Source organism: Leptopilina heterotoma, unplaced genomic scaffold (assembly GCF_015476425.1).
Source record: "Leptopilina heterotoma isolate Lh14 unplaced genomic scaffold, ASM1547642v1 Lhet_31, whole genome shotgun sequence".
Classification (NCBI taxonomy): Eukaryota; Metazoa; Arthropoda; class Insecta; order Hymenoptera; family Figitidae; genus Leptopilina; species Leptopilina heterotoma.
The window spans coordinates 1,399,598-1,426,669 of record NW_025111011.1 but is presented as its reverse complement, the minus strand read 5'-3'; the positions used below and the strand labels follow the sequence as shown (position 1 = coordinate 1,426,669).

Genomic DNA, 27,072 nt, shown 5'->3' with positions numbered 1-27,072 from the left:
AATAATAAAAATAATAATGTTAACAAAGCGTCTAAATTTAGAGCCATTTCTGACCTATGATTATAATGGTGCGAATCTGACAATCATTAAAAAAAAAAAAATTTCATATTACAAATGATTGCAAAATAAATTTAATAATTCACTCTTATATATTTATAGAGTGTTGTGGAGAGAAAGATAGTTTTTGCATCATCATTATGGAGTCAATAGAAAGGAGAGAACTTGTTTCTTTCTTTTCCACCAAGTTCCCCGTCAGAATTGCTCTTATAAATTATAGGCACGTTACGTGGCAAACCAAATGCCAATTTACTATTATATAAAGATACTTTATTGTAGTTGAAATTCATTTATGACAGTACATTCTTTTAATGGTGCTATAACGGCAAAAAAAAAGAACGCACGCTAATATATAACACTTTTGATTAAAAGAAAAAAAACACTTTTTCAATAGCGCATTTCTCCCCCCCCCCCCTGCAAATTGACATCATTAATATTAATTTCACGAATACAGTTATAAACATAGTTGGTAAACGAATAAATCTCTTTAAATTTGAATTAGTAAAAATGTTTGACAATTTGAATTAGTAACTGACTTTTTCCTTTTGAATTAGGAAATTTTACTAATAAACTAGTAGAAATTGCTATTTATTAGTAGAAGTTACTATTTATTATTAAAAATAACTATTTATTAGTAAAAATGACTATTTATTAGTAGAAATTACTATTTATTAGTACAAATTACTAATTCAAAAACAAACACTGAGTCACTAATCACTTTAACTACTTAACTACTTTTACTACTAATGCATTAGTAGTAATTCCGATTTATTAGTAAAATTCACTAATTGACAGACTTTTTAATTTTCAATTAGTAAATTTTACTACTAAAAGAATAAAAATTACTAATTGACTCCCATTTTCTCTTGAATTAATAAATTTTACTAATAAATTAGTAGATATTACTATTTATTAGTAGAAGTTACTATTTATTATTAAAAATGACTATTTATTAGTGAAATTCACTAATTGACTGACTTTTTGATTTTAAATTATAAAATTTTAAAAAATATATTATTCGAAATTACTATTTATTAGTAAAATTTACTAATTGACTGCTATTTTGCCTTGAATTAGTAAATTTTACTAATAAATTAGTTAATTTTAATAATAAATTAGTAGATATAACTAATAAATTAGTAGATATTACTAATAAATTTGAAGAAATTACTATTTATTAGTAAATAAAAGATGTTTTAGTTATAATTTTATTGTTTCCAAAAATATTGAAGTATTTATTAGTAAAATTGACTAATTAAAAAACAAAAAGTCAGTAACTAATAATTTTAACTACTTTAACTACTAATAAATTAGTAGTAATTACTATTTATTAGTAAAATTCACTAATTAACAGACTTTTTGATTTTATATTAGTAAATTTTACTACTAAATTAGTAGAAATTACTAATTGACTCCCATTTTGCATTGAATTAATAAATTTTACTAATAAATTAGTAGATATTACTATTTATTAGTAGAAGTTACTATTTATTATTAGGAATGACTATTCATTAGTAAAATTCACTAATTGACCGATTTTTTTATTTTAAATTATAAAATTTTGCAAATAAATTAGTAGAAATTAATATTTATTAGTAAATTTTACTGATTGACTGACATTTGTCATTTAAATAAGTAAATTTGACTAATAAATTAGTAAAAATTATTGTTTATTAGTAAATTTTACTAATTGAATGACGATTCGCATTTGAATTAGTAAATTTTACTAATAAATTACTTGAATTTAATATTTACTAGTAAAATTGACTAATTCAAAAGTAGCAAGTTTGTCACTAATAACTAATAATAAATTCGTAGAAATTACTATTTATTAGTAAAAATTTACTAATTAACTGACTTTCTCCTTTTGAATGATATATTTTACTAATAAATTAGTAGAAATTACTATTTATTAGTAAAATTTACTAAATTAAAAGCAAATAATAATTTCTACTAATTTATTAGTAATGTTTACTAATTCGAAATCAAAAATTCAATCACTAATTTTACTAATAATTAATAAATAGTAATTTCTACTAATTTATTAATAAAATTTACTAATTAAACAGAAAAAAATCAATCACTAATTTAAATTTGTAAACATTTTTACTAATTTAAATTTAAAGAGCTATTTATAGAAGAAAAAATAAAAAACTAGTATATTTCTCGAAGAAAAAAGTAATTAAGATCTCTCCTGAAGGGAAATTTTTTTTAGTATTTGGTAAAAATTCTTTTTAAGAAAAAATGCAGTTTAAATATTATTTTAAAACATTTTAATTTGAAAATGAATTTCTTTTCAAATAATCAGAAATCCTTTTTTCTTCCTGTCTAAATTTGAATTAGTAAAAATATTCACTAATTTCAATTTGTCCCTGACTTTTTGCTTTTAAATTAGTAAATTTTACTAATAAATTAGTAGTAATTACTGATTATTGGTAAATTTTACTAATTGACTGACATTTGGTATTTGAATTAGTAAATTTGTCTAAAAAATTAGTAGAAATTACTATTTATTAGTAAAATTGACTAATTCAAGAGCAAAAAGTCTGTAACTAATAACTAATAATAAATTCGTAAAAATTACTATTTATTAGTAAAATTGACAATTGACTGACAGTTTTCCTTTGTATTAATAAATTTAATAACTGCTAAATTAATAGAAATTAGTATTTATTAGAAGAAATTACTAATGAATTTGTAGAAATTACTATTTATTAGTAGAAATTACTAATAAATTTAAAGAAATTACTTCGAATTATATAATTTTTACCAAGTGATAAATTCTTTTAAATATATGAAAGAAATGACTATTTATTAGTAAAATTTACTAATTCAAAGGCAAAAAGTCAATTACTAATTCAAATTAGGAAACATTGTTACAATAAAAAAAATATGTTTGAATTCATTATATTTTATAATAACAAAAATAAATATGTTTGATTCAAATATATTGTTTTCTCAATGTATAATGCAGACAGTGTGTATAGAATAGTAAGAGGTATTTTTATTTAATTCTTTATTAATGCTCGATTCAATTTAAAAATGATTTTACTGTTTGTGAAAGTTATTAATCGCATCGGGCAAAAATAATATCTACTATGCACCGGGTTTGTAATTATTTAAAAGTATTTTCAACGCGCAATGATGATTTCATAAGTAGATAAGGTTATTCGAGGTGAGACATCTTACCTCCACTGGCACACTTTTGAAAATTCGTGTTTATTTTCGACCATCTTATCGGACTTTTGCAACTCTCCAAATACACTCCATTACTTTTACTCAATTTTATTTATATATATACGTAAGAATAAGTTTTTCCATCTTTGCGATTGAATATTTTTCGAACATCGGCGAAATTAATTATAGAGTTCATTAATTTACAGTTTTTCTAAGAATATCAAATTGAGACAAAAAAAAATTAAAATTAAAATTAGTGAAATTAGTACCTAGTTAAAAACCAGAAAAATTAATGTACAGCTTAGAAGGAGTTTGGATTTACAATTCAACTAAATACAGAAAAAGAAAATAATTTTTAAACAAACACCAACACCGGAAGTTTTGAAATACAAATCCTTGAACTTAATATTAATACTATACTGTAATATGGGAATAAATTATTTTAAACACAGGATAATTAAAATTTAACCACTCCTCTGAACTTTGAAAATGTTCAAATGTTGAGTTCTCGCCACTTTCTACTCTTTTACTACGCAAAAGAATAATCAGATTGTTATGTTTTTTTTTTACATTTTTTCTTTCTTTCCTAAAACAAATGAGATGGTTGTCAAAAGATTCAAGAAAGCATCAACTTGAGTCAGACATATTATAGTCTCCTCGTGTATTTCAATGTCTGTGTAGAGAGAAAAAGAAATGAGGAAACGAGATAGAAAGAGAGAGAGAGAGAGAGAGAGAGAGAGAGAGAGAGAGAGAGAGAATAAAGAGACTACAACTAGAACTAGGATGTTATGGCGTGGGAGAGTCACTTTCACCATCGCAGCGTCGTAGCGGTAAATTCTATCTAGGACATAAAATCATCCATTGTGCCTAAGTCGCATTCAGATTTACCGGTATTTAAATCGAATCAAAATTTAACGAGAGTGTGTCATTAAAAATACTTTCAAGTTTCATTTTTACTTTCTTTTGATCTTGAATATAATATATGCTCTCTAAAATTAAAAATTAGTAGACATTTAAATAGTTTTTAAATAGTTTTGTATGATTTTGGCTAATTTGGAGGGATTTTGACTAATTTCATATTATATTGTCCAATTTATTGCAATTTTTACTAATTTTGTAGGATTTTCACTATTTTTATAGAATTTGGCCAATTTAATACGATTTTGACTTATTTAGTGGGATTTTGACTAGTTTTATTTAATTTTGACCAATTTAGTACGATTTTTGACGAATTTTGTAGGATTTTCACTAATTTCATAGAATTTTTATAGAATTTTGGCCAAATTTAGTACTATTTTGACTAATTTCGTGGAATTTATTGATAGAATATCTATGAAATTAGTACAGACTAATTTCAAAGAATTTTGTTCAATTTAGTACGATTTTGACTCATTTAGTAGAATTTTTCCTAATTTAGTAAAATTTTGACTCATTAGTAGAATTTGGCCTAATTTAGTACGATTTTGACTCATTAGTAGAATTTGGCCTAATTTAGTACGATTTTGACTCATTTAGTAGAATTTTGCCGAATTTAGTTCGATTTTTACCGATTTAGTAGAATTTTAACTAATAAGGTATAGCCTTTCGACTAATGAAGTAGAATTAACTATAATAATGTCAAAATAAAATCGGTCAGAAAATATTCTGACCCTTTTTCAATTATTATTTTTCCTAAAAATTGGTGGATTTTGAAATCCATATATACGTAATTTTGTAGAAAATATGTTTTTTGATCCACAAAAAAATTCCCAAATAAAAAAATTGATTTTCATCATTTTTATTGTATTTTTTTAAAAAAAAGTCTATGTTTTTAGGCTGAAATTACTAAAAAAAATACAATTATTCTTCATTTTTTTTTAAATGAAAATTCATTTGTTTATTTTTCTAACTAATTTCAGATCATAATTTTTATATAATATAAAAAATAAAAAAAAATTAGGATAAAATTGTGATCCGAAATTAGTAAAAAAAATAAACGAATGAATTTTCTTTAAAAAAACTGAAAAATAATTGTATCTTTTCGTATTTTTAGCCTAAAAACCGAGTTTTTTTCAAAAAAATGCTATAAAAATGATAAAAATCAATTTTTTTTGTGGATTCAAAAACATACATATTTTCTATAACAAATTACTTATGAATTTCAAAATCCACTAATTTTTTAGAAAAATAAAAATTCAAAAAGGGTCAAAATATTTTCTGACCGATTTTGTTATATTGATTTTTATTTTATAATTAATTCACAATTGTAATGACAAATGGAAATCATCAGAATTTTTTTCACTCCTTTTTATTAAAAGACTAAAATTTTGTTAAATATTATGTTTTTTCAAATTTAAATTATGCAGATTTTTGTTCTTTACTTCTAAACAAAATTAGAAAATTGTTAAACAACTGTGATTAAGAAATAGAAAATTTATTTATTTTGCATTATTTTTCTTTATGAATCACAATTTTTTTAACAAAATTAATTATTTTCTTTTAGAAAAAGAAGAAAAATATTTGCACAATTCCTATTTTTAATCTTATTTTTGGAACAGGATTTTCCACAGGAATTAAGACATTCAAAAATTTCAAATTCAAACCTTTTTGAAGTTAAACAAAATATAAAAAATTGTTAGAAAACATGAAGACATCGATTGCTCCGAGTCGAAGACTCGGAGTGATCGATTTCTTCATGTTTTCTAATAATTAAAGATGACCGAGAGATAAAATCATTATTTTATATCATAAGAATATTGTTACTGTAACTTCATCAAAATTATTTTCATCATTTTAATTCAATTATTATTTTCTAGAATTTTAAAGTATTTTTTATGAAAATAATTGAATTCCTTAAAAAAAATTTATTATTTATAAAAATAATTGAATTTCTGTGAAATTTGTATTATTTATGAAAATAATTAAATGTTTGCATACAATTTTATTGAAATTTTTTTTAAATAATTGAATTCTTTTTGGGAAATTTTATTAAAATAGTAGATATTGAAAATAATTGAAATTAGAAAAATGCATTTTATTTTTGAAAATAATTGAAATTAGGACAAGAATTTTTTTTGAAATTAATGAAAATAATTGAACTTTGGAGAAGAATTTTGTTATTTATAAAGATAATTGGGATTTTTACGAAAATTTTTTGCAAATTTTGAACATAGTTGAATATGATTTTTTTTTTAATTTTTTATTTCTCCAAAATTGAATTTTTTTAGTGTTTTCAACAAAAATTTAAATTAGAAAATTTTTAAATTCTATTATTCTTAAAATTGCTAATTTTATTTAAAAAAGTCAGTAAGAAGTTAGCCGCTCGCTTTAGCGCTTGAATTGTTCCTAGTTTTTTATTAATGAAGTATGATTTTTACTAATTTGCTAGAATTTTGACTATAATAAATATCCGATTTTTACAAATTCGATTAAATTTTGACCAATTTAGTACGTTTTTTAATAATTTCATAAAATTTTGACAAAAAATTAATTGTTGACTCACTCTTTGTAATCTCTTTTAATTTTGTTCCTGGCATCACAGTCTTCTAAAACAGAATAAAATATATCAAAAAATTACTACCCTTTACCATATTATAGCGAAGTTTCAAATATTTTAATTAAATTAATCCATTTCTCACAATTTATTTTTTCTATATATATAATCATATATTATTATTTTATAATTTATACATAAAAGAGTGGATCACATTTCGGTAATAATATAAAAAAAACAGAGAAAAGTGACTGACACAAAATTTCCTTTTTTTCGGAACAAGAACAAACAATTGGAAAAACGTGTATACAGAGGATAAGGAAAAAGAGAGACTCTCCAAACTCAAAGAATTGAATTTTCAGAATTCAATTTCAAATCACGTCCCTGAAACTTGTATATATAGTTTTCTTTTGTTATTTTCCCCCATTGAAATCATATTAAAGGCAGAAATTTTTTTCTCTTTGTCAATTTGGCGCAATTTTATTGAAAAATCAGTAAAATTTTATTTAACAATCACTTTTTAATTTTACAATTATACAATTCTATAAATATATATAACATAATTATTATTCACTTCAATATTTTTAGTTTTATTCTGTCTAAATTTGAATTCGTAAAAATGTTTACTAATTCGAATCAGTGATTAATTTTTTGCTTTCGAATTAGTAAATTTTACTAATTGACAGGCTTTGCTTTTAAATTAGTAATTTTACTGATAAATTAGTAGAAATTACTATTCTTTTAGTAAAATTTCTTGACTGACATTTTGCTTTTGATTTAGTAAATTTTACTCATTTATTAAGAATTACTATTTATTATTAAGATTTATTAATTGACTAACTTTTTGCTTTTGAATTAGTAAATTTGTAGAAATTACTATTTATTAGTAAAATTTACTAATTGACTGACTTTTTGCTTTTGAATTAGTGAATTTTACTAATAAATTAGTAAAATTACTCTTTATTATCAAAATTTACGTTTTTTAGTATTTAAAACTTTTTTTCGTCTATAAATTTAGTTTGTAAATAAAATTAGTAAATTTTACTAATTGACTGACTTTTTGCTTTTGAATTAGTAAATTTATTATGTATATATTTTTTTATTTATTGAATTATATTTATATAATAATTAATAATTAACGATAATTAAAAAAGGCAAATGTTAATTTGAGGAAGTGATTTGAGGTGTAGGGTTCTAAAAACGTGTTAAAAGAAGGTAAATAGGGGTAAAAATAAAAGATATAGTTGCATGTATGTATGATGGAGCATGCATGCATTGGTTACGCAAGAACGGTGGCGTGTGTGAGACTGCTGACCCACATACGGCCAGAGAGCAAGGACCCCAGTGCACCGAGGTATATACTTGCTCGGCTCTCTTGCGTGTGTGTACAAGCACATCTATATACACGAGCATCATTCGCAGCGGCGCACACACTCCGAGTAATCGATTTTCGAAATATTTTTCTTTTTCCAATTTCATTATGCTAATAAGGAATTTGTTTTTAAATAAATAAAAGGAAACCACTTCTTTTTAATACTTAAATAATAATATATTATCAATAACAAAAACATAATAAGTTTATATTAACAATTTAAAAAAAAATATTTTTTTTTATTTTACGTTGGACTTTTTATTTGTTTCACTTTTATTTAGTTTATTTTTATTTGTTTATTTTTATTTCGTTAAAATAGAATTTTATTTGCTTTAAATAAAAGTTTTATTTATATCGAATAAAATTTTTATTTAAAACAAAAGAAAATAACCGATTACTTATCTATTATCAAATAAATATTTACTTGAATTGAATCAAATAATTTTTATTACACAAATCAAATAAATTATGTTTGAATCAATAATTTTATTATTTTATTATTTGATAATAGATAAGTAACCGATTATTTGAATCACAATTTTTTTTTCAAGCAAATATTAAATAAATAAATTTAATTTAAAAAATGCATATTTTTTTAATTAAAGCTTAAAACTAAATTTAATTTATATTAAAAATTTAGGGTAATTATGAATTATTATTAATTATTAGCACAAGTATTGAATTTAATAGTAAATTAATATAAATATAAAAAAAAATAAAGTAGTAAAGAAAATATTGTAAGAAAGCACTAATACTTAAAAGTTAAAATACACAAAAAATTATTATTTATTCATTAAATAGATTGCATACATTAAACACTAATAACAAAAAATATTTTCCCCGAGAAAAATCAATTTTTAAAATAAGAATGTTCCATTTATCACGTCTTTCTATTCATACATTGAAGCCTGACCAAAATTTGGCTATACTACTTAAAGATCCGCCAGTGATTACTGTCGATTATTGACGAGACAAAAGACAAGAAAGCATTAAGTATAATAATAATTATTGTTGTCATCGAACTTACGTCAGAGGCAAAAAATTAAAACATTTTATTTGCAAAAATTACCCATTAATTATTATAAAATATCGATAAAAAATTAAAATATTAAAATTAAATACAAATTTTTTTAATTTAATTTTAAGTAAACGCGCACATTTACTTGACCAAATTATTACCGCGATAAAAAAAAGAAATTTGTTTTTTACCCATTAAATATTTTTTATCGATATAAACGAATATATACATAATTTAATAATCGCACTTCCATAAAAAAAAGAAGAAAAGAAATTTTGAATTAATCTTTATGAACAGCAATATTTTGCGCGATAAATAAGTTGTTGAGAATATTTTCAAGTATAAAATGAGTCATTTTTTTTTAATGAGCTTCATAAAAATGTGATAATGAAGATGTCTTATTCTCTGATATAAATTTATTATATTATTGAACCTGAAAATGAGATATTCGGTTTTGTCAATATTAATTCAATGCTAATGTGTTAATTACACAAAAAAAAGAAAAAAAAACAGAACAAAGAAAATAATAATATTTTATTTAAATATTTATCAAACAAGTATTTTAATGTTTTAATAAAAAATAATTACTGCAACTAATGACAAAAATAATTTATAATTATTAATTTTTAGAAATAATATTAATAAAAAAATTAATTTATTATTGGTATTTTTACCTCCTCTTTAAAAAAAGAAAATCGTTCTTACTACTATTAATATAGTTATTGTTATTATTATTATCTGTCTAAATTTTTATTAGTAAAAATATTTACTAATTTAATTACTTTTTGCTTTTGAATTAGTAAATTTTACTAATGAATTAGCAGAAATTACTAATTATTAGTAAAATTTACTAATTGACTGACTTTTTGCTTTTGAATTACTGAATTCTGCTAATAAATTAATAAAAACTTCTATTTATTAGTAAAAATAACTATTTATTAGTAAAATTTACTTTCTTTAGTATTTAAATATTTTTTGGTCTGTAAATTTTGTTTGTAAATAAAAGTAATAAATTTTAATAAAAAATTACTAGAAACTGCTATTTATTAGTAAAATTTACTAATTGACTGACTTTTTGCTTTTGAATTAGTAAATTTTACTAATAAATTTGTAGAAATTACAATTTAACAGTAAAATTTACCTTTTTTAGTATTAGTAAATTTTACTAATAAATTCTTTGAAATTACCTACTACCTATTTATTATTAAAATTTTCTTTTTTTTCGTCTATATATTTTGTTTGTAAATAAAATTAATAAATTAGTACAAACTGCTATTTATTAGTAAAATTTACTAATTGACTGCCTTCTTGCTTTTTAATTAGTGAATTTTACTAAGATATTAGTAAAATTACTCTTTATTACTAAAATTTACGTTTTTAAGTATTTAAAGTTTTTTTGGTCTATAAATTTATTTTGTAAATAAAATTCGTAAATTTGACTAATAAATTAGTAAAAATGACTATTTATTAATAAAATTTACTAACTGACTGACTTTTTGCTTTTGAATTAGTAAATTTTACTAATAAATTAGTAGAAACTGCTATTTATTAGTAAAATTTACTTTTTTAGTATATAAAATTTTTTTTCGTCTTTAAATTCAGTTTGTAAATAAAAGTAGTAAATTTTACTAATAAATTCTTAGAAATTACTATTTTTATTTCTATTACTATATATTTATTATTATTTTGAACTCAGAAAATGAAATCAAAATTTTATAAAATACGTCTATGAACTTTACTATTTTGCATTTTTCATTTCATGGTTTTAGCGAAGGCCTTTACTGTTTATTCATTTGTCGGTTGACCCTGACTTGTAATTGAAGGAGCGAGTGCAAGAACCAATTAACACATTCTCAACACACCAGTTACTATATAATGGCGCCTCTCAAAGTCTTAAATAATGTTTATTTCGAAAAAATTACATTTATTCTAAAATTTTTTATTTACTTTCAATTAAAAAAAAATTTTTTTTTATTCTTTGTCTATACAAATTTAGAAATATAATATATTTACATTTAAAATCAAAACAAATTAAATATAATATGAAAAGAAGTAAAAATAGAAAATAGATATGTTCCTGAATTAAGCGTCGCGTCGACAAAAAAAATTTCCAAAAAAATATAATAAATTTAAAAAATATAGAAAAAGAAAAATTTTCGATAAATTTTTTTTTTGTTTTAATTTCCATTAATAATGATAAATTTCCATTTATGACTTCACGTAATAAATTGAATCGTGTCAGGAGTTCTACAGATGAATTTTTTTTTTCATCTATCCTTCTATGAAACTATGCAACGTGCAGATCTAATAATTATTGTAAGCCTCTGTTTAAAGAGGGGTTAATAGTGAACTATGCGTTCGCAGTAAATAGCATAAAGTCTAGTATACTTTCACATATATTGAGAGTGACAACCTCCTCGTCGATATGCACACAACATATATACATATGATGTCAACCAGGAGTCACATACAATGTCTAAACACATTTTTTTAATGTCCCAACGAGATAAAGTATCGCCTCCATGGTCGATTATATATATGAGACCAATCAAGTTTTATAAGAAATCCAGTTTGACTGGTAGACAACAAATGCTACACGTATATTATACAAAGTAATATCAAATTTTATACTATATATATATACAATATAGTATATTGTATTATTATTTATAATATATAATAATAATAATCTCTATATTTCAATCAATAAAAAATCATAGTTTTAACTGTCAATCAGGTGACTGACTCTCTAAATTTTAATTAGTAAATTTGACTAATAAATTAGTAGAAATAACAATTATTGGTAAAATTCACTAATTCAATAGCAAAAAGGCAGTCAATTAGTAAATTTTACTACTAAATAGTAATTTCTCTTACTAAATTCTTAGTAAAATTTACTTACTTTATTTACAGACTAAATTTATAGACGAAAAGAAATTTTAAATATTAAAAAAAAGTAAACATTACTAATAAATAGTAATTTCTACTAATTTATTAGCAAAATTCACTAATTAAAAAGCAAAAATTTAGTAAATTAGTCAATTTTACTAATAAATAGTAATTACTACTAATTTATTAGTAAAATTTACTAATTTTATTTAAAAACGAAATTTACAGACCAAAAAGAATTTAAATACTAAAAAACGTAAATTTGACTAGTAAAGAGTAATTTTACTAATTTATTAGTAAAATTCACTAATTCGAAAGCCAAAAGTCAGTCAATTAATAAATTTGATTAATAAATTAAGATAAATTACTATTTATTCGTAAAATTTATTAAATGATTGACTTGTTTCTTTCGAATTAGTAAATTTAACTAATAAATTAGTAGAAATAACAATTTCATAGCAAAATTTACTAATTCAAAAGCAAAAAGTCAGTCAATTAGTAAATTTTACTAAAAAATAGTAATTTCTACTAATTTATTAGTCAAATTTACAAATTTTATTTACAAACTAAATTTAAAGACCAAAAAAAATTTAAATACTAAAAAACGTAAATTTTAATAATAAAGAGTAATTTTACTAATTTATTAGTAAAATTCACTAATTTAAAAGCAAAAAGTCATTCAATTAGTAAATTTTACTAATAAATTAGTAGAAATTATTATTTATTCGTAAAATTTACTAATCGACTAACTTGTTGCTTTTGAATTAGTAAATTTGACTAATAAATTAGTAGAAATAACAATTTCATATACTAATGCAAAAGCAACAAGTTAGTCAATTAGTAAATTTATAGACCAAAAAGAATTAAAATACTAAGAAACTTAAATTTTACTAATAAAGAGTAATTTTACTAATAAAGAGTAATAAAGACTAATTTATTAGTAAAATTTACTAATTCAAAAGCAAAAATTCATTCAATTAGTAAATGTTACTAATAAATTAGTAGAAATTACTATTTATTTGTGAATTTAAAAATTTTCTAATTTAATTTTTTGTTGAAAACTCAAAAAAAAATTCAATTTTGGTGAAATTACAAATGATTGCAGAAATTCAATTATTTTCAAAAAAAAAATAAAATTCTTATTATAAAATTCAACTTTGTTCAAAATTTGAAAAAAATTCTCGTAAAAATCCCAATTATCTTTATAAATAACAAAATTCTTCTCCAAAATTCAATTATTTTCATAAATGTCAAAAAAATTCTTGTCCTAATTTCAATTATTTTCAAAAAATTCTCTAATTTCAATTGATTTTCAATATCTACTATTTTAATAAAATTTCCCAAAAAGAATTCAATTATTTAAAAAAAATTTCAATAAAATTGTATGCAAACATTTCATTATTTTCATAAATAATAAAAATTTCACAGAAATTCAATTATTTTTATAAATAATAAAATTTTTTTAAGGAATTTAATTATTTTCATAAAAAATAATTTAAAATTCTAGAAAATAATAATTTAATTAAAATGATGAAAATAATTTTGATGAAGTTACAGTATCAATATTCTTATAATATAAAATAATGATTTTATCTCTCGGTCATCTTTATTTATTAGAAAACATGAAGAAATCGATCACTCCGAGTCTTCGACTCGGAGCAATCGATATCTTCATGTTTTATAACAATTTTTTATAATTTGTTTAATTTCAAAAAGGTTTGAATTTGAATGTTTTGAATGTCTTAATTCTTGTGGAAAATCCTGTTCCAAAAATAAAATTAAAAATAGAAATTGTGCAAATATTTTTCTTCTTTTTCTAAAACAAAATAATAATTTTGTTAAAAAAATTGTGATTCATAAACAAAAATAATGCGAAATAAATAAATTTTCTATTTCTTAATCACAGTTGTTTAACAAGTTTCTAATTTTCCTTAGAAGTAAAGAACAAAAATCTGCATAATAACAATTTGACAAAACATAATATTTAACAAAATTTAAGTTAATGAAAAGAAGTGAAAAAAATTCTGATGATTTCTATTTGTCATTACAATTTTGAATTAATTATAGAATATTAAATATAATTATAACATAATAATATAATATACAATCTATCTAAAGATAACAAAAAACAAAAGTATAAACAAAAGACAACTTCAGAGTGTGAGGGACAGAAAAAGTGAATGAATGAAAAAATGAAAGAACATTCATTATTATAGTTAATAGTTAATTTTTTGGTCTAATTTCTTTTAGCTTTATCGTTAGTCGCAGAATTAATTTCTTTACTAAATAAAATGATATTTAAAATTAATTTAAAGTAATTTTTCAAGTTACTTTAGTATTTTTCAATAGTAATTATTATCAGTAATAATATCTTTAGCATCATTTTTCGAATATAATTTTTAAGTCTAAAAAAATAGAAAATAAGAAAAATAAATAAAAAAACGAAAGAAATGAAAGAAAAAATTTTGCAATTACGTCTTATGGTTTATAACTTTATATAGTATATATAGTCAGATAGTGATGACAAGATCTGTTATTTCCTTGATTTTATTGCGACGGGAAAAAGTGAAAATTGTTATAAAATATTTTCTCTTTCTGTTTCAGGAATTATGACCCTTACGAGCAGCCCGTGTGAGCTAGACAACATGAGCTTGTTTCAAGACCTCAAGTTGAAAAGGAGAAAGGTCGACTCCCGATGTAGTAGCGACGGTGAGCAAAAATATTTTTCTTTATCTAAATAATTTATTGGAACTTTCTGTATATTTCCTTTTTTCTCATTTAAAAACATCTATCAATTCGCTGATATCAAATAAGTCTATTTATCAAATTTTTAAATAAATAAATAAGCCTATATATATATTAAATTGATAAATAAATAAATACCTAAATTGGTAAAAAAAAATTGGTGAATAAGTAAATAATTGGTAAATGAATTTATTAGTTTCTAAATCTGAACAAAGGTAAAAAATCGTTTACAAATAAATACTTTTTTATTTTCTTCAAGTAGTAACTATATTTACTAATTTTTTTGTTGATAAAATTTTACCAATTTTTCAATTATTCTCCTCGCGGAAAAAAGAATATTCTTACTTTGATTTTACTCTCAATTTAAAAAGCTTCAACTTTAGAAGATAAATAATTTTTATATAATTTTTTATTTATAAACAATATTTATTATGATAAATTTAAAAAATACATTTTAAAACAACATTTGAAAAATACATTCAAAAAATACATTTCAAAAATACATTTAATAGCCAATTTTAAAGATAAATTGATTTTTCGATAATTAACAATTATTTTAATTTTCTTTCTATAAACTCTTTCGATAATGAAATTGGAATTAAAGTGAGAATTACGATAAGTATATATAGATATAACAAAGTTAATAATCCCATTGCAAAATTTAAATGCTATTTTATTATAATTAATTAATGCGCAGTTATGTAAGTAATTGTTATAACGAATTAAAGCGCAGATATAATTAAAAAAGGCACTTAATTATTAAATATCATTATTCACTGAAAATTCTAATTTATAATCAGAAAGAAATTTATTATATTACTTTAAATAAAAATAACGAAGTAACTCTTGACAATTTCCTCCCATCTCGCGTTTATATTCACAAGGAGAAAGGATCAATTTTTAGTCAGACACGTGTGAAGCGTTCGAATAAAGACACATTCACCAAATGGACTCATCAAATTCAAAGTTCTCTCTCAATTTTTTGCATTTAATTATTATAGAAATTAAAAAAAAAATTTATTTCCAGAGATAATTTCAATTAATTTCTTAAAATAAAAAAAATTTTCAATTACTCATTTTGGTTAATTTTTTATTTTTATTTAATTATCTATTTTGGTTATAATTCTTCATTTCAATTATTCAGTCTTGTGTTTTTTATTCAATTATGGTTTTTTTTAATCTATATTTTAATTTATATTTTTAATTCAGATGAAATTTAAAAATACGAATTTAATTGAAAATATAAGTTTAATTGAAATTATTAAAAATATAAATTTAATTGAAAATATAAGTTTAATTGAAAAATGAAAAATAAAACTTTTAAAGGAACACAATAGAGAAATGAATGATAATAAAAAAATTGAGAAATTATTATTAGAACTTTTCTATATATTTTTTTTCATTCTTTTTTTTTTAGTATAAGAATGTTTAAAAATATATACAAACACAAACGTGTGTTGTCTATTTCTATAAAACTGGTGTTACTCGCGGTCGGTCGCTCGTGACAAGAGGAATTAACGATCGGCAAGTGCAACGACATTTCTAGAAGCACTACAACTGTTGCATTACGTTGACAATAGAATTTTGCACGTGATTGAAGCGCAAAAATTTTATAATATACAACGATGATAAATGAGCTTCGGCACGCTTCACGGATTACCCCTAAGACATTTCGTGATAGGTATGTGTGCCAATTTCACGCGAGCAATGACCTTTAATTGACAGTTCACTTCGGCTAAAATGTTAATATTATCAAATAAGCGCAAAATTCCCAGCTTTTTTTTCCTTTAACCCTTTTTTTAATTTCCAATTTCCATTAACGAGAAATTAGCGAGAAAATTGCAATTTCAATTATTTTTCAAAATTTTAATAAAGTTTTCGAACGAATTCAATTATTTATATAAAAATTTTAATAAAATTTAATAATTGAATTTTTAATTAAAATTAGGATTAACAAACATAATTCTATTTCAAAACTTTAAGGAAATTAATTAGTATTTTTTTTTAAATTTCAATAAAATTCTTTGCAAGAATTCTATTATTTTTATATAAAGAATAAAATTCTTCGCAGCAATTTAATTTTTTTAAATACAATTTTAATCCAAATTCTTTGTAAGAATTCAATTATTTTTATATAAAGAATAAAATTCTTCGCTGGAATTCAATTATTTTTTGAAAATAATTAACTTTTCTGCAGCAATTCAATTATTTTCATTACAATTTTTATAAAATTCTGCATAAGAATTGAATTATTTTAAATAAAATTTTAATTCAATTCAAATTGAAATAATTGAAAGAATTCAATCTTTTTTAATAAATTTTAATAAAATTCTCTATCAGAATTGAATTATTTTCAATAAAATTTTAATTCAATTCGAATTGAAATAATTGAAAAAATTCAATTATTTTTAATAAATTTTAATAAAATTCTCCATAAGAATTGAATTATTTTCAATAAAATTTTAATTGAATTTTGAATTTAATTGAAGTCAAAAAAATTTGCAAGAACTCAATTATTTTCATAAAATGATAGAAAAAGAATTTAATTATTTTCAAAAATTTTGAATAAAATTCTATGCAAAAAGTAAATGCGATTTCAGAGTCAAAATTATGAAAAGTTACAAAAATTATTTTCAATACAATTTTAATAAAATTCTTCACAGGAATTCAAATATTTATTTTTTTTTTTTACTAACAATAAAATTCTTCATAAGAATTAATTATTTTCAATACAATTTTTAATAAAATTCTTTTAATCGAAAGAATTGAATTAATTAAAAAATTTTTGATATAATTATTAGTAAAAATTTGATTATATTAAAACTGAATAAATTAATTTTAAATTTTGAAAAAGTAATTAAAAAAATTTTTTTGTTTTGTATTTAAGCAACAAAGAATAGTTTTAAATATTTAAAAATTATTAAAACAAATAAATAAATTATAAATTAAAAACTCAAAAAGTAGTAAAAATATAAAGAAAAATAATAATAATACGAAAAAAATTATCATTTCCTATCTAAGAAATTTTCCCTGTGAATTATTTGATTAATAATTTTCATTAAAAATTGTATACCTGATAATTTAGTAAAATTTAGCTAAATAAATTTTAAATCTAGTTTCATTATTTTGTTATAAATAAAGTAAAAATCAAAATTAATAAAATAAGAATAAAATAAAAAAAGTGAAAAAATAACTAAAAAGATAAAAAAAAAAATAAAGAAACTGAAAAAATACAAGAAAATAAATTTTTCTAAACTTTTGAACGTTTATTTGAACGAAATTTTTTTCTATTTTAATATTTTTCAAAATTACTGACGCAAAAAAGAGTAATACATAATTAAAATTAAACATTTATTTAATTAAAAATCCTTTTTTTTAATACAAAAAATAATTTTTTTTCTATAAAAAAATACAAATTAAGAGAAGTAAAAAAATATTGTCGTTCATTTGAATACGTTAGAAACTTTAGAAGCATGAAAGTATAAAAAAAATTTAACTAAGTAGCTAAAAAGAAAAAGAATTAAAAATTAAAAAAAATAAAAGAAAATAACTGAAAAAAACAAAAAATAAATAAATTCTCTAAATCTGAATCAGTGAAAATCCTCAGAATCAGTGAAATTTGACTGAAAATCAGTGACTCTATTCTCGCGATTTGAATCAGTGAAATTTCACTGAAAATCAGTTAAAAATTACTGAAATATCAAAACATTTTTTCACTGAATGGACAATTAAAAAATTACTGAAAATTTTTGTCACGCATATTGAAAATTTTAAATTACACACGGAGAAAAATATAAAGTAACTTTTACTACATTTATAGTAAAAAATTATCGGTAAAGCATTTCTGATAATTTTTACTACTTTTGGAGTAAATTTTGCTAAGTTCAAAATAAATTTTACTAATTTTTACAAATATGTACTTCGAACGACGCAAAATTTACTCCAAAAGTAGTAAAAATTACCGGAAATTTTTTACTATAAAAGTAGTAAAAGTTACTATATATTTTTCTCCGTGCATTTATTTTTTAATTGACCAATCAGTGAAAAATGACTGAAATTTTAATCATTTTTAACTGATCTTCAGTGAAATTTCACTGATTCAAATCGCGAGAATAGTCACTGAAAATCAGTCAAATTTCACTGATTCAGTTTTAGAGAGAAAATAATAAAAAAAAAAAAAAAGAAATAAAAAACTAAAAAAGTAAAAGAAAATAACTGAAAGAGATTAAATAATAAAATAAAAATAAAATATGACCAAAAATGGAATAAAATACACAAAAAAAAAAAAAAATAAAAAATTCGGAGCAAATTAAAAAATTTTGTTTTTCGTGGATGAGATATCAATATAAAAGCAATTGTCAATATAAATATATAAGTGTTGTTTTCACTATTAATAGCTTTGAAACTAGTACCTAGGTACCTACAATCACGTCTCGGCCTTGTCAACTGCATTCCTTCCTTGACCTACACGAACAGCCATAATTCCACATCCTTTTCACGGCGGCGCAACTTCTCCGAATGACTATTACACTTTTGTATTATATTGTCACTTATATATCGTCAATTACACTCATACAAAAATACATATAAAGACCTTCAGCAATAACGTCAAACGTTCAGGAAACAAAAAAAAAAAAAGAGAGAGAGAGAGAGAGAAAAATTACCAAGCACAAAACTATATAGGAAATTTGTCTCCATAATAACAATATAATTTTTTTTCTTTTAATGTAACAATAAGTGTAAGTGTTATTTCCTGTTTTCAAGAAAGACATTAAATTTTTCTCGCCATTGTCAAATCAATTATTATCGATCATATATTTATTATATAGGTACTTGGAGAAATTATTTATTTAAAATTTTAAAATAAGACAAATCAATTGTCAAGTGAAGATAATTTCATCGTTAAATAATTTTAGAGCGTTCAAATTTTTATTTTCTTTAATTATTATAGATAACTATAAGATTATTTATTACTCTCTAAATTTCAATAAATCGATTAACAACTTAAATAATTAGTAATTAAATAAAATTAATTGCTATTTAAGTAATTTGAACACTTGGAGTCAGATAGAGAAAAAAATTAATTAATCACTAGGTATTAATAATTAATTAAATTAATTATTAATTTTTAATTATATTTTTCTTGTTATTATTTAACATTTGATTAAATCGATCACTGACAATTCAGGTAGAGAAGAAATTAATTAATTGCTATTAATAATTAATTTAAATGAATTAAAATATTAATTATTTTATTACCTAATACTTTTTTTTTAGATCAGTCGATTTATTTTTTGTATTATTCTAATAATATTTTTATTACCGTGTAAATAATCGAAAAGATTTCTTCAATATTGTCTAAATACATAAACTGAAATGAGTGACACGAGTGGAGAAAATAGAATCTTTAAAGTTAATAACTTCATCCAAAGATAATAGATTGACTTTGACGTTTGAGCTCTTATTGTTTTTCCCTTTTTCTTTTTTAATGAGAGACGACAAAAGCGGGAACTATATTGCTGCGGTTTCTTGGATGGTTATTTCGCGAGCAAAACAATAATAGTTATTAATTGCCAGTGATAGTTCATCGCTTAGTTGCTTATGATTAATAATATTTTCATGTGTGCACGCGGAACTCTAGGACCGGCCACCGATTAAAAGCGAGAATATGTTCATGTCTATATACAACGAGTTCAAGATAGTTGCGCGATCATTGAACCGAGTAATAATTCCTCTAATAATGAAGTGCCAATTTTTATTTTTATTTTTTGCAAATCGTTACTTGTCAAGAATATTTCTATTCGAAGAGAGTTCTATTTGCAAAAAAAAAAAAATTTAATTCGAAAGAATTTCTATTTTAATAAATTCTAATTGGAAAAAATTATTCTCAAATTCAGTTCAATTGTAAGAGATAAAGAAAAAAAGTAAGAATATTCTTCAATTTTCTTTGAATTATTCAAAGTACTATCAGCAAATACAGGGTTGCCATAAAAAAATTAATTTCGTTTTTCCCTGTTTCCCAGACAACATTTTAACTTTTTCCCTGATCAGAAAATAATATTCTGATTCACACTGAAAGTGATTATATGCCGAGAAAAATGTTCTAATACATTTATTTGCAAATTTCTAAAATTATAAAATTATTCAAAAACATCAACAACTTCATTTAAATAAATATTTAATCATTATTATTTTTCAGTAGCAATTAAAATTCTTCAAAACATTCAAATACAAACCTTTTTGAAATTCAACAACTTATAAGAATATTATTAGAAAACATGAAGAAGGCGATGTTTTAATAATAATTAAAGACAACCCAGTGAATTAATAATAAAATCGAGAATAAAATAAAATTAATTCTACGCAGAATTGTTAGTTAAAAGTACGAAAAGTTCTGATTTTCACAGATTTGAATTCGAAACCATTTCAAAATTCAATTATTTCTAAATATTTCCCCCTTATGTTTTTAATATTTAATTATTATCAAAAATTCTAACTGAAATTATTCATTTTTAAATCAATTTTTAATTAGAAAATTTTACGAGAATTAAATTATTTAAATACAAAAATAAATAATTTATTTAACAATTCTTCAAAAAGTTTTCAATTATTAACGTGAATTTCTAAAAAATTTTGAAAATAAATTAATTTTCGGAAAGTATTTTATTTGTTTTCAAAAGAATTGCATTCCTATGATGAATTTTGATATTTATCGAAATAATTGAATTTTGGAAAAGAATTTTATTAAAATTCCTTAAAATAATTGATTTCATGTGGAAAACTTTGTTGTTCATCAAGATAATTGAATTCATTTGCAGAATTACTTAAAAATTTTTGAAAATAATTAATTTTCTGTCACGATTGAAAAGTCATTTATGAAAATAATTGAATTATTGCAACGAATTTTATTATTTTATTGAATAATGGAATGTTTCTTCAATTTGAATTTATTTAAATCTTAAATTTATTTAAAATTGTATTAAAAATATTGGAAATTCTGCGATGAAAATAATTGAATTCCTAAATGAAATTTTATCATTAATGAAAATAATTGAATGTTTACGTAGAATTGTATCAACCAATTTTTTTTAATAATTAAATTATTTGATAAATTTTATGAAAATAATAAATTTTGCTATTTATAAAGATAATTGAATTCTTGACGAGATATTCTTTCAAATTTTTAAAAATAAATGAATTTCTTCGAAGAATTTTATAACTTTTAAAAATAATTGAATTCTTGTGATGAATATTGTTATTTATAAAAATAAACGATTTTTGTTAAGAATTTTGTTAAAATTCTAAAAATAATTGAATTTTTGTAAAGAATTTTGTTATTTATTAAGATAATTGTATTAAAACTTTTGAAATAATTAAATAATATTAAAAAATTCATTCTGGTCAGAATTAGAAAAAAATTTTGAAGGTTTTGTATTGGAATTCGTGGTATTTTAATAGTTTATGCGGCAAACAAAAAAGAAAAAAGGCACAAAAAATTCAAAGTTTTCTTATGAATTCTACAAATTAAATTTTTTCCAGTAATTTTATTAAAAATCTCTGACTTTTCCCTGATTTCCCTGACCTGTGGCAACCCTGAAGTACTTTGAGACTCATGATTGAGTAATAAGTATTTAATTCAAGCTTGCTGCAAGCTTATACAATATTTTCAAGCTTGTTTCAAACTTAAAGAGTGTTTTAAACCTTGCTGCAAGCTTCCCGCAAGCTTACAGAGTGTTTAAAGCATGCTGAAAGCTTCCCGCAAGCTTAAATTGTGTATTAAAGCTTCCCACAAGCTTAAATAATATTTTTAAGCTTGCTGAAAGCTTCCCGCAAGCTTAAATTGTGTATTAAAGCTTCCTGCAAGCTTAAATAATATTTTCAAGCTTGCTGAAAGCTTCCCGCAAGCTTAAATTGCGTATTAAAGCTTCCTGCAAGCTTAAATAATATTTTTAAGCTTGCTGAAAGCTTCCCGCAAGCTTAAAGGTTTCTATCATAAAATAAAACATTAAAAGCGTCAAAAATGCAAAAAAAAAAGAATAAAAAACTTTTTTCTCAGACTCCCCAGTATCCCTCGGATCAGCAGGCTCACCGCTAGGGATCCAGCCAGCGGACGCACCTTCACCCATAAACTTTCCTGCTCCAGGAGAAAGTGTGGCGGATACCTCGACATCATCACCAGACGCCAATATGCCAGGCTCGCCGGGCTGCCCGGTGGTCAAAGTAAAATCCGAATACCTGCGCAGCAGTCCAAGTCCCGGGACACCGGCTCGCGACACAATCAGAAGTTCCGTAATAAGTCAGGATCCAATACGTGACCATGGCTCGGATCGTGCCTCGCCCGATTCCGTTTTTCCCGACGTCATCAGTTCACGTGTCGCCGACGATCATCAACGTTCATGTACACCAGCACCAACGAGATCATCACCCCAATCGCCAATTCAGGCCGTCTCCACAACACCAATGTCCCAGGAGTCGAGTAGCAGGAGCGAGAGTCCCGATCGAGGGAATCACCTCACCTCAGTACAATCGAAAGAGGAATCGGATAATTCTGTATTTGATGGCGGTGGTCCCGGTGGCGGTCCAGGTGGTGGCGGTGGGAATAATCGTAATGACACCAACATCAACACAAATCAACAGCAGCAACAACAACAACAACAACAATCATCACAAAGGAGCAGTCCCTCGTCACAGTTCAATCCAAATATGAGTCCCAGAACCAATTCTTCCCATGGGAATCACATGCAAACACCGCCAACACCACAGAGGCATCGCACGCCAACGGTGCCGTCGCATATTCTAGGCCATCATCAATTCTGGCCACCGGGCGCCGTCGGACAGAATTTCGCCACCCAACGATTACTCAATGGCGTCATCAGCAGTGCCGTTAATTATGCGCAAAATCTTGCCGGATCCTCGAGCAGCAATGGCTCTGGGGTCAATGTCACCACTGGAAATGGCTCCGGATCCAGTGGCAATGCCAGTGGAAATGGCACCGGTTCCGCGGGATCAAATACTGGAGGTGCATGTAAGTTTCTTGCTATTACCGTTTAGTGACTGTAATCCCCTTTGTTGATATTGTTACCGACTGGTGGTAATCCCCCCTCTGTCGGTATTGTACCGACCGCTGGTCATTACCACCAGTCGGTAACAATAATGGCACTCCTTGTAACTCATAAGGCCCCTGTCCCCTCTTTATTGTTCCGACTGTTCTAACTCGCCCTCTGTTGATATCGTATCGACAGATGGCAATCGCCTTCTGTTGGTATTATACCGATCGATGATAATTACCACCAGTCGGTAACAATAATGACATCAGTTCCCAAGAACCCAGTCACCTAAAGATCAAAAACCCCAAATACCAAATCGATAACCAACTAAACAAAAATTTATTTTTAGGCGAGAGTATGAAGCCACCGGCCCAAAGGTCGGCGCCAACAACTCCACGACCACCACCAAGTGTAATAATGGGCGAAGTTGGTGGCGTGAGGACAATGATTTGGTCAGCGCCAGCACTTGATCCTGTACCACCGCCTGCAGCCTCGTGGACGACGACAGCGTCATCGGCTTCCTGTTCGTCCACTGAGGAATCGGCGGCACAATTGCTATTGAATCTCGGACAGGAGTCACGAGGGAAACCGCCTGGCATATCGTACTCATCGGGTCCGCCATTAAATATGGAAAGGCTGTGGGCCGGTGATCTAACGCAATTGCCGGCTGCTCAACAAATTCAGGCATTAAATCTAACGGCTTCCGGTTCGAATCAACCGTGGGTGAGAAATGGCGGGGTTGTTAAATCAGAGGTGGCGTCACAGTCGTTATCTGTTGCACCACCTGCACCGCCATTACCACCACAGGAACACGAGGAGGATGAAACGCCTATGATTTGCATGATTTGCGAGGACAAGGCCACTGGACTTCATTACGGTATCATCACCTGCGAAGGGTGAGTGCTTTCTTTTGTTTGCTTCCTGTGCAATATTTTTTACTTCCTTTTACTCGACACACTGTTTGTTACTTCTTGTTACTCGAGGTTTGACCGTATCGAAGAACCGGTCGGTTTTTCGATCCAATTCGACAAGAGTTCTAATTGCCAAAAGTTTATCAAGTTCAAATCTGGCCTTGTGGGCGGAAAAAAATCCTGATTCTTTCAAACCTAATTGCAAATTTCTCTTCTATACTTTTTGGTCTATTTCAAAAATATTATTCGAAATTATCTTTCGATAATAGCTGGCAAATCCCGGTGGCGAAATTGATGACCTTTGATCAACATTTCTCCTAGAAAGTTGACCTTTGAACTCTAACCTTCCGTTAAATTCGCACATACACCTGCCGCATCTTCCGCTCTGTATTCGAAAGTGTGGGCAGGTGTTCGATTCAGACACTCCTGGAATTCTTCCTCAAGATTACCTTGAATCGAGAAAATAAATTGATCCGTGTTTTAATTCCCATTGTCCTTCTCCAAAATTTTTTAGAAACCAAAAAAGAGGATATTTTTTCTGCTTCTGCAAAAAAAGGAATTTGAAAGTGACAAAAGGGGAACTTTAAATAAACTTTTGCAACATAAACTTTCCTGTAGATTTTTAAGGAAAATAGTTTTGAACTTTAATTACGAATGAAGAATTCGAGTTTATCAGGAATTTTAAATTTCAGTTGCAAGGGCTTTTTCAAGAGGACAGTGCAGAACAGGCGGGTCTACACTTGTGTGGCTGAAGGAGGCTGTGAGATTACAAAAGCCCAGAGGAATCGGTGTCAATATTGTCGTTTCAAAAAGTGCATCGAACAGGGTATGGTCCTGCAAGCGGTCCGCGAAGATCGCATGCCCGGTGGCAGGAATTCTGGCGCCGTCTATAATCTTTATAAGGTAACGTAAAATATTTCTCCTGACGAAACGATTTCTTAAAAATCAATCCACGGTGCACTAAAGTCAATTTTTTAGTCAATAAACTGAGTGTCAATTTGGAGCCGATTTTTGGTCATTTGGGTATCAAAATGGAACAACCAAATGACCCAAAATCGGCTCCAAGTAACTCATCTTTTTACAACTGTCTATAGAAAAATATCTAAATTCTATTGTAAAAATAGTATTTTAGAAATTAAATTATTGTAGAAATGAACAATTCTGTTAAAATGATAATTTTTTCGAAATGCTTTGCGTAGGTAAAGTACAAGAAACATAAGAAAACGACAAAATCGTCGGGAGTTGGGGGTGGAATGGGAGGAGGTGGTAATGTTAGTGGTGTAAATGGCTCGGGGACGTTGACTGGCAGCAAAGGAACCATGGGAACAACAATGTTGGAAAAACACATGGCTGCTGCAGCGGCGGCTCATCACAGTCAACAACAGCAACATACCCAGCTGGCAGGAAGTTTTCTCCATCATCACAGAATTTCATCCGGTGATTCACACAACTCTCAACCTACCTCCAGCCATCCGAGCCACAATGTGCACTCGGGCCATCTTGTTAATGGAACCATTCTCAAAACGGCTCTCACCAATCCCTCCGAAGTAAGTCCACAAATGGCTTCAAATAATTTTTCCCTTTTCAAAAAAATATATATATATACACACACACACACGCGCGCGCCTTCAAGAATTTCTCTCTAAAAAGGGGGAATTCACAACAATTCTTTTTCTATCCAGGTTTCTTGAAAATAGTTTGTAGAATCGTCTGGCGTTTGATATTTTTATCATCATCATCATGACTATCATCATTTTTCATGAAAGTATCAAACTGATAGTAAATTGGTACAAATTGGTACCGAATTTTATTCGATCGAATAAAATTGGTACTAGCCTCGACGTTGAGCATCGAAATAGGTTTTTTACTCAGAAACAAAAAAAATAAAATGTTTGTAAATTTCCAAATGTTTGTAGTTTCAAAAAGATGTCTTTTAGGAACACCTTCGAAGTCCTAAAAATTTTTAAACGAATACAAAAAGTTACTGACATTAAACAAAAAAAAAATCAAGTTTCAAAACGAGAACAAGAAAGAAAAACCTAAAGTTGGTAATTATTTCTAGAAATAAAAATTGGATAATAATAATAAGATACAGAATTGAGAATGGAGGGAAACCTGAAATTGAATGAACTCTGAGAGCAATTTCACTTTCTTACAAGTTGGCTTGCGCAAACCTCAAGGTTTCCCATATTACGAAAGAACGATAGATGCAAGGAGTGTGCTTATAGCTAAGTTGATCGTCATCATGGATGACGCTTTACTTGCTTGCTTGCTTACCTGTCGTCCATTGTTTGTCTGCGAATAATAATCGCGTAGATATTTTCTCTCTCACGCGCAAATTTTCTTATCGCATCTCCCCATCCTCTATCGAAGGTGACTTCCAC

The 27,072-nt window shown here is 24.8% G+C and overlaps 1 protein-coding gene across 4 annotated transcripts in view; it reads left to right on the top strand.

Moving 5' to 3' along the window:
• Nucleotides 1-27,072, top strand: part of LOC122504669 (hormone receptor 4) — a 299,547-nt gene that overhangs the window by 259,301 nt on the left and 13,174 nt on the right. For all 4 annotated transcript variants that reach the window (XM_043615866.1, XM_043615865.1, XM_043615864.1 and 1 more), the window contains 5 exons: nucleotides 14,590-14,694; nucleotides 22,787-23,755; nucleotides 24,127-24,673; nucleotides 25,381-25,591; nucleotides 25,888-26,235. In XM_043615866.1, the coding sequence (XP_043471801.1) occupies nucleotides 14,595-14,694; nucleotides 22,787-23,755; nucleotides 24,127-24,673; nucleotides 25,381-25,591; nucleotides 25,888-26,235 (2,175 nt within the window). In that variant the 5' untranslated portion in view covers nucleotides 14,590-14,594. The remainder of the gene's footprint in view (nucleotides 1-14,589; nucleotides 14,695-22,786; nucleotides 23,756-24,126; nucleotides 24,674-25,380; nucleotides 25,592-25,887; nucleotides 26,236-27,072) is intronic.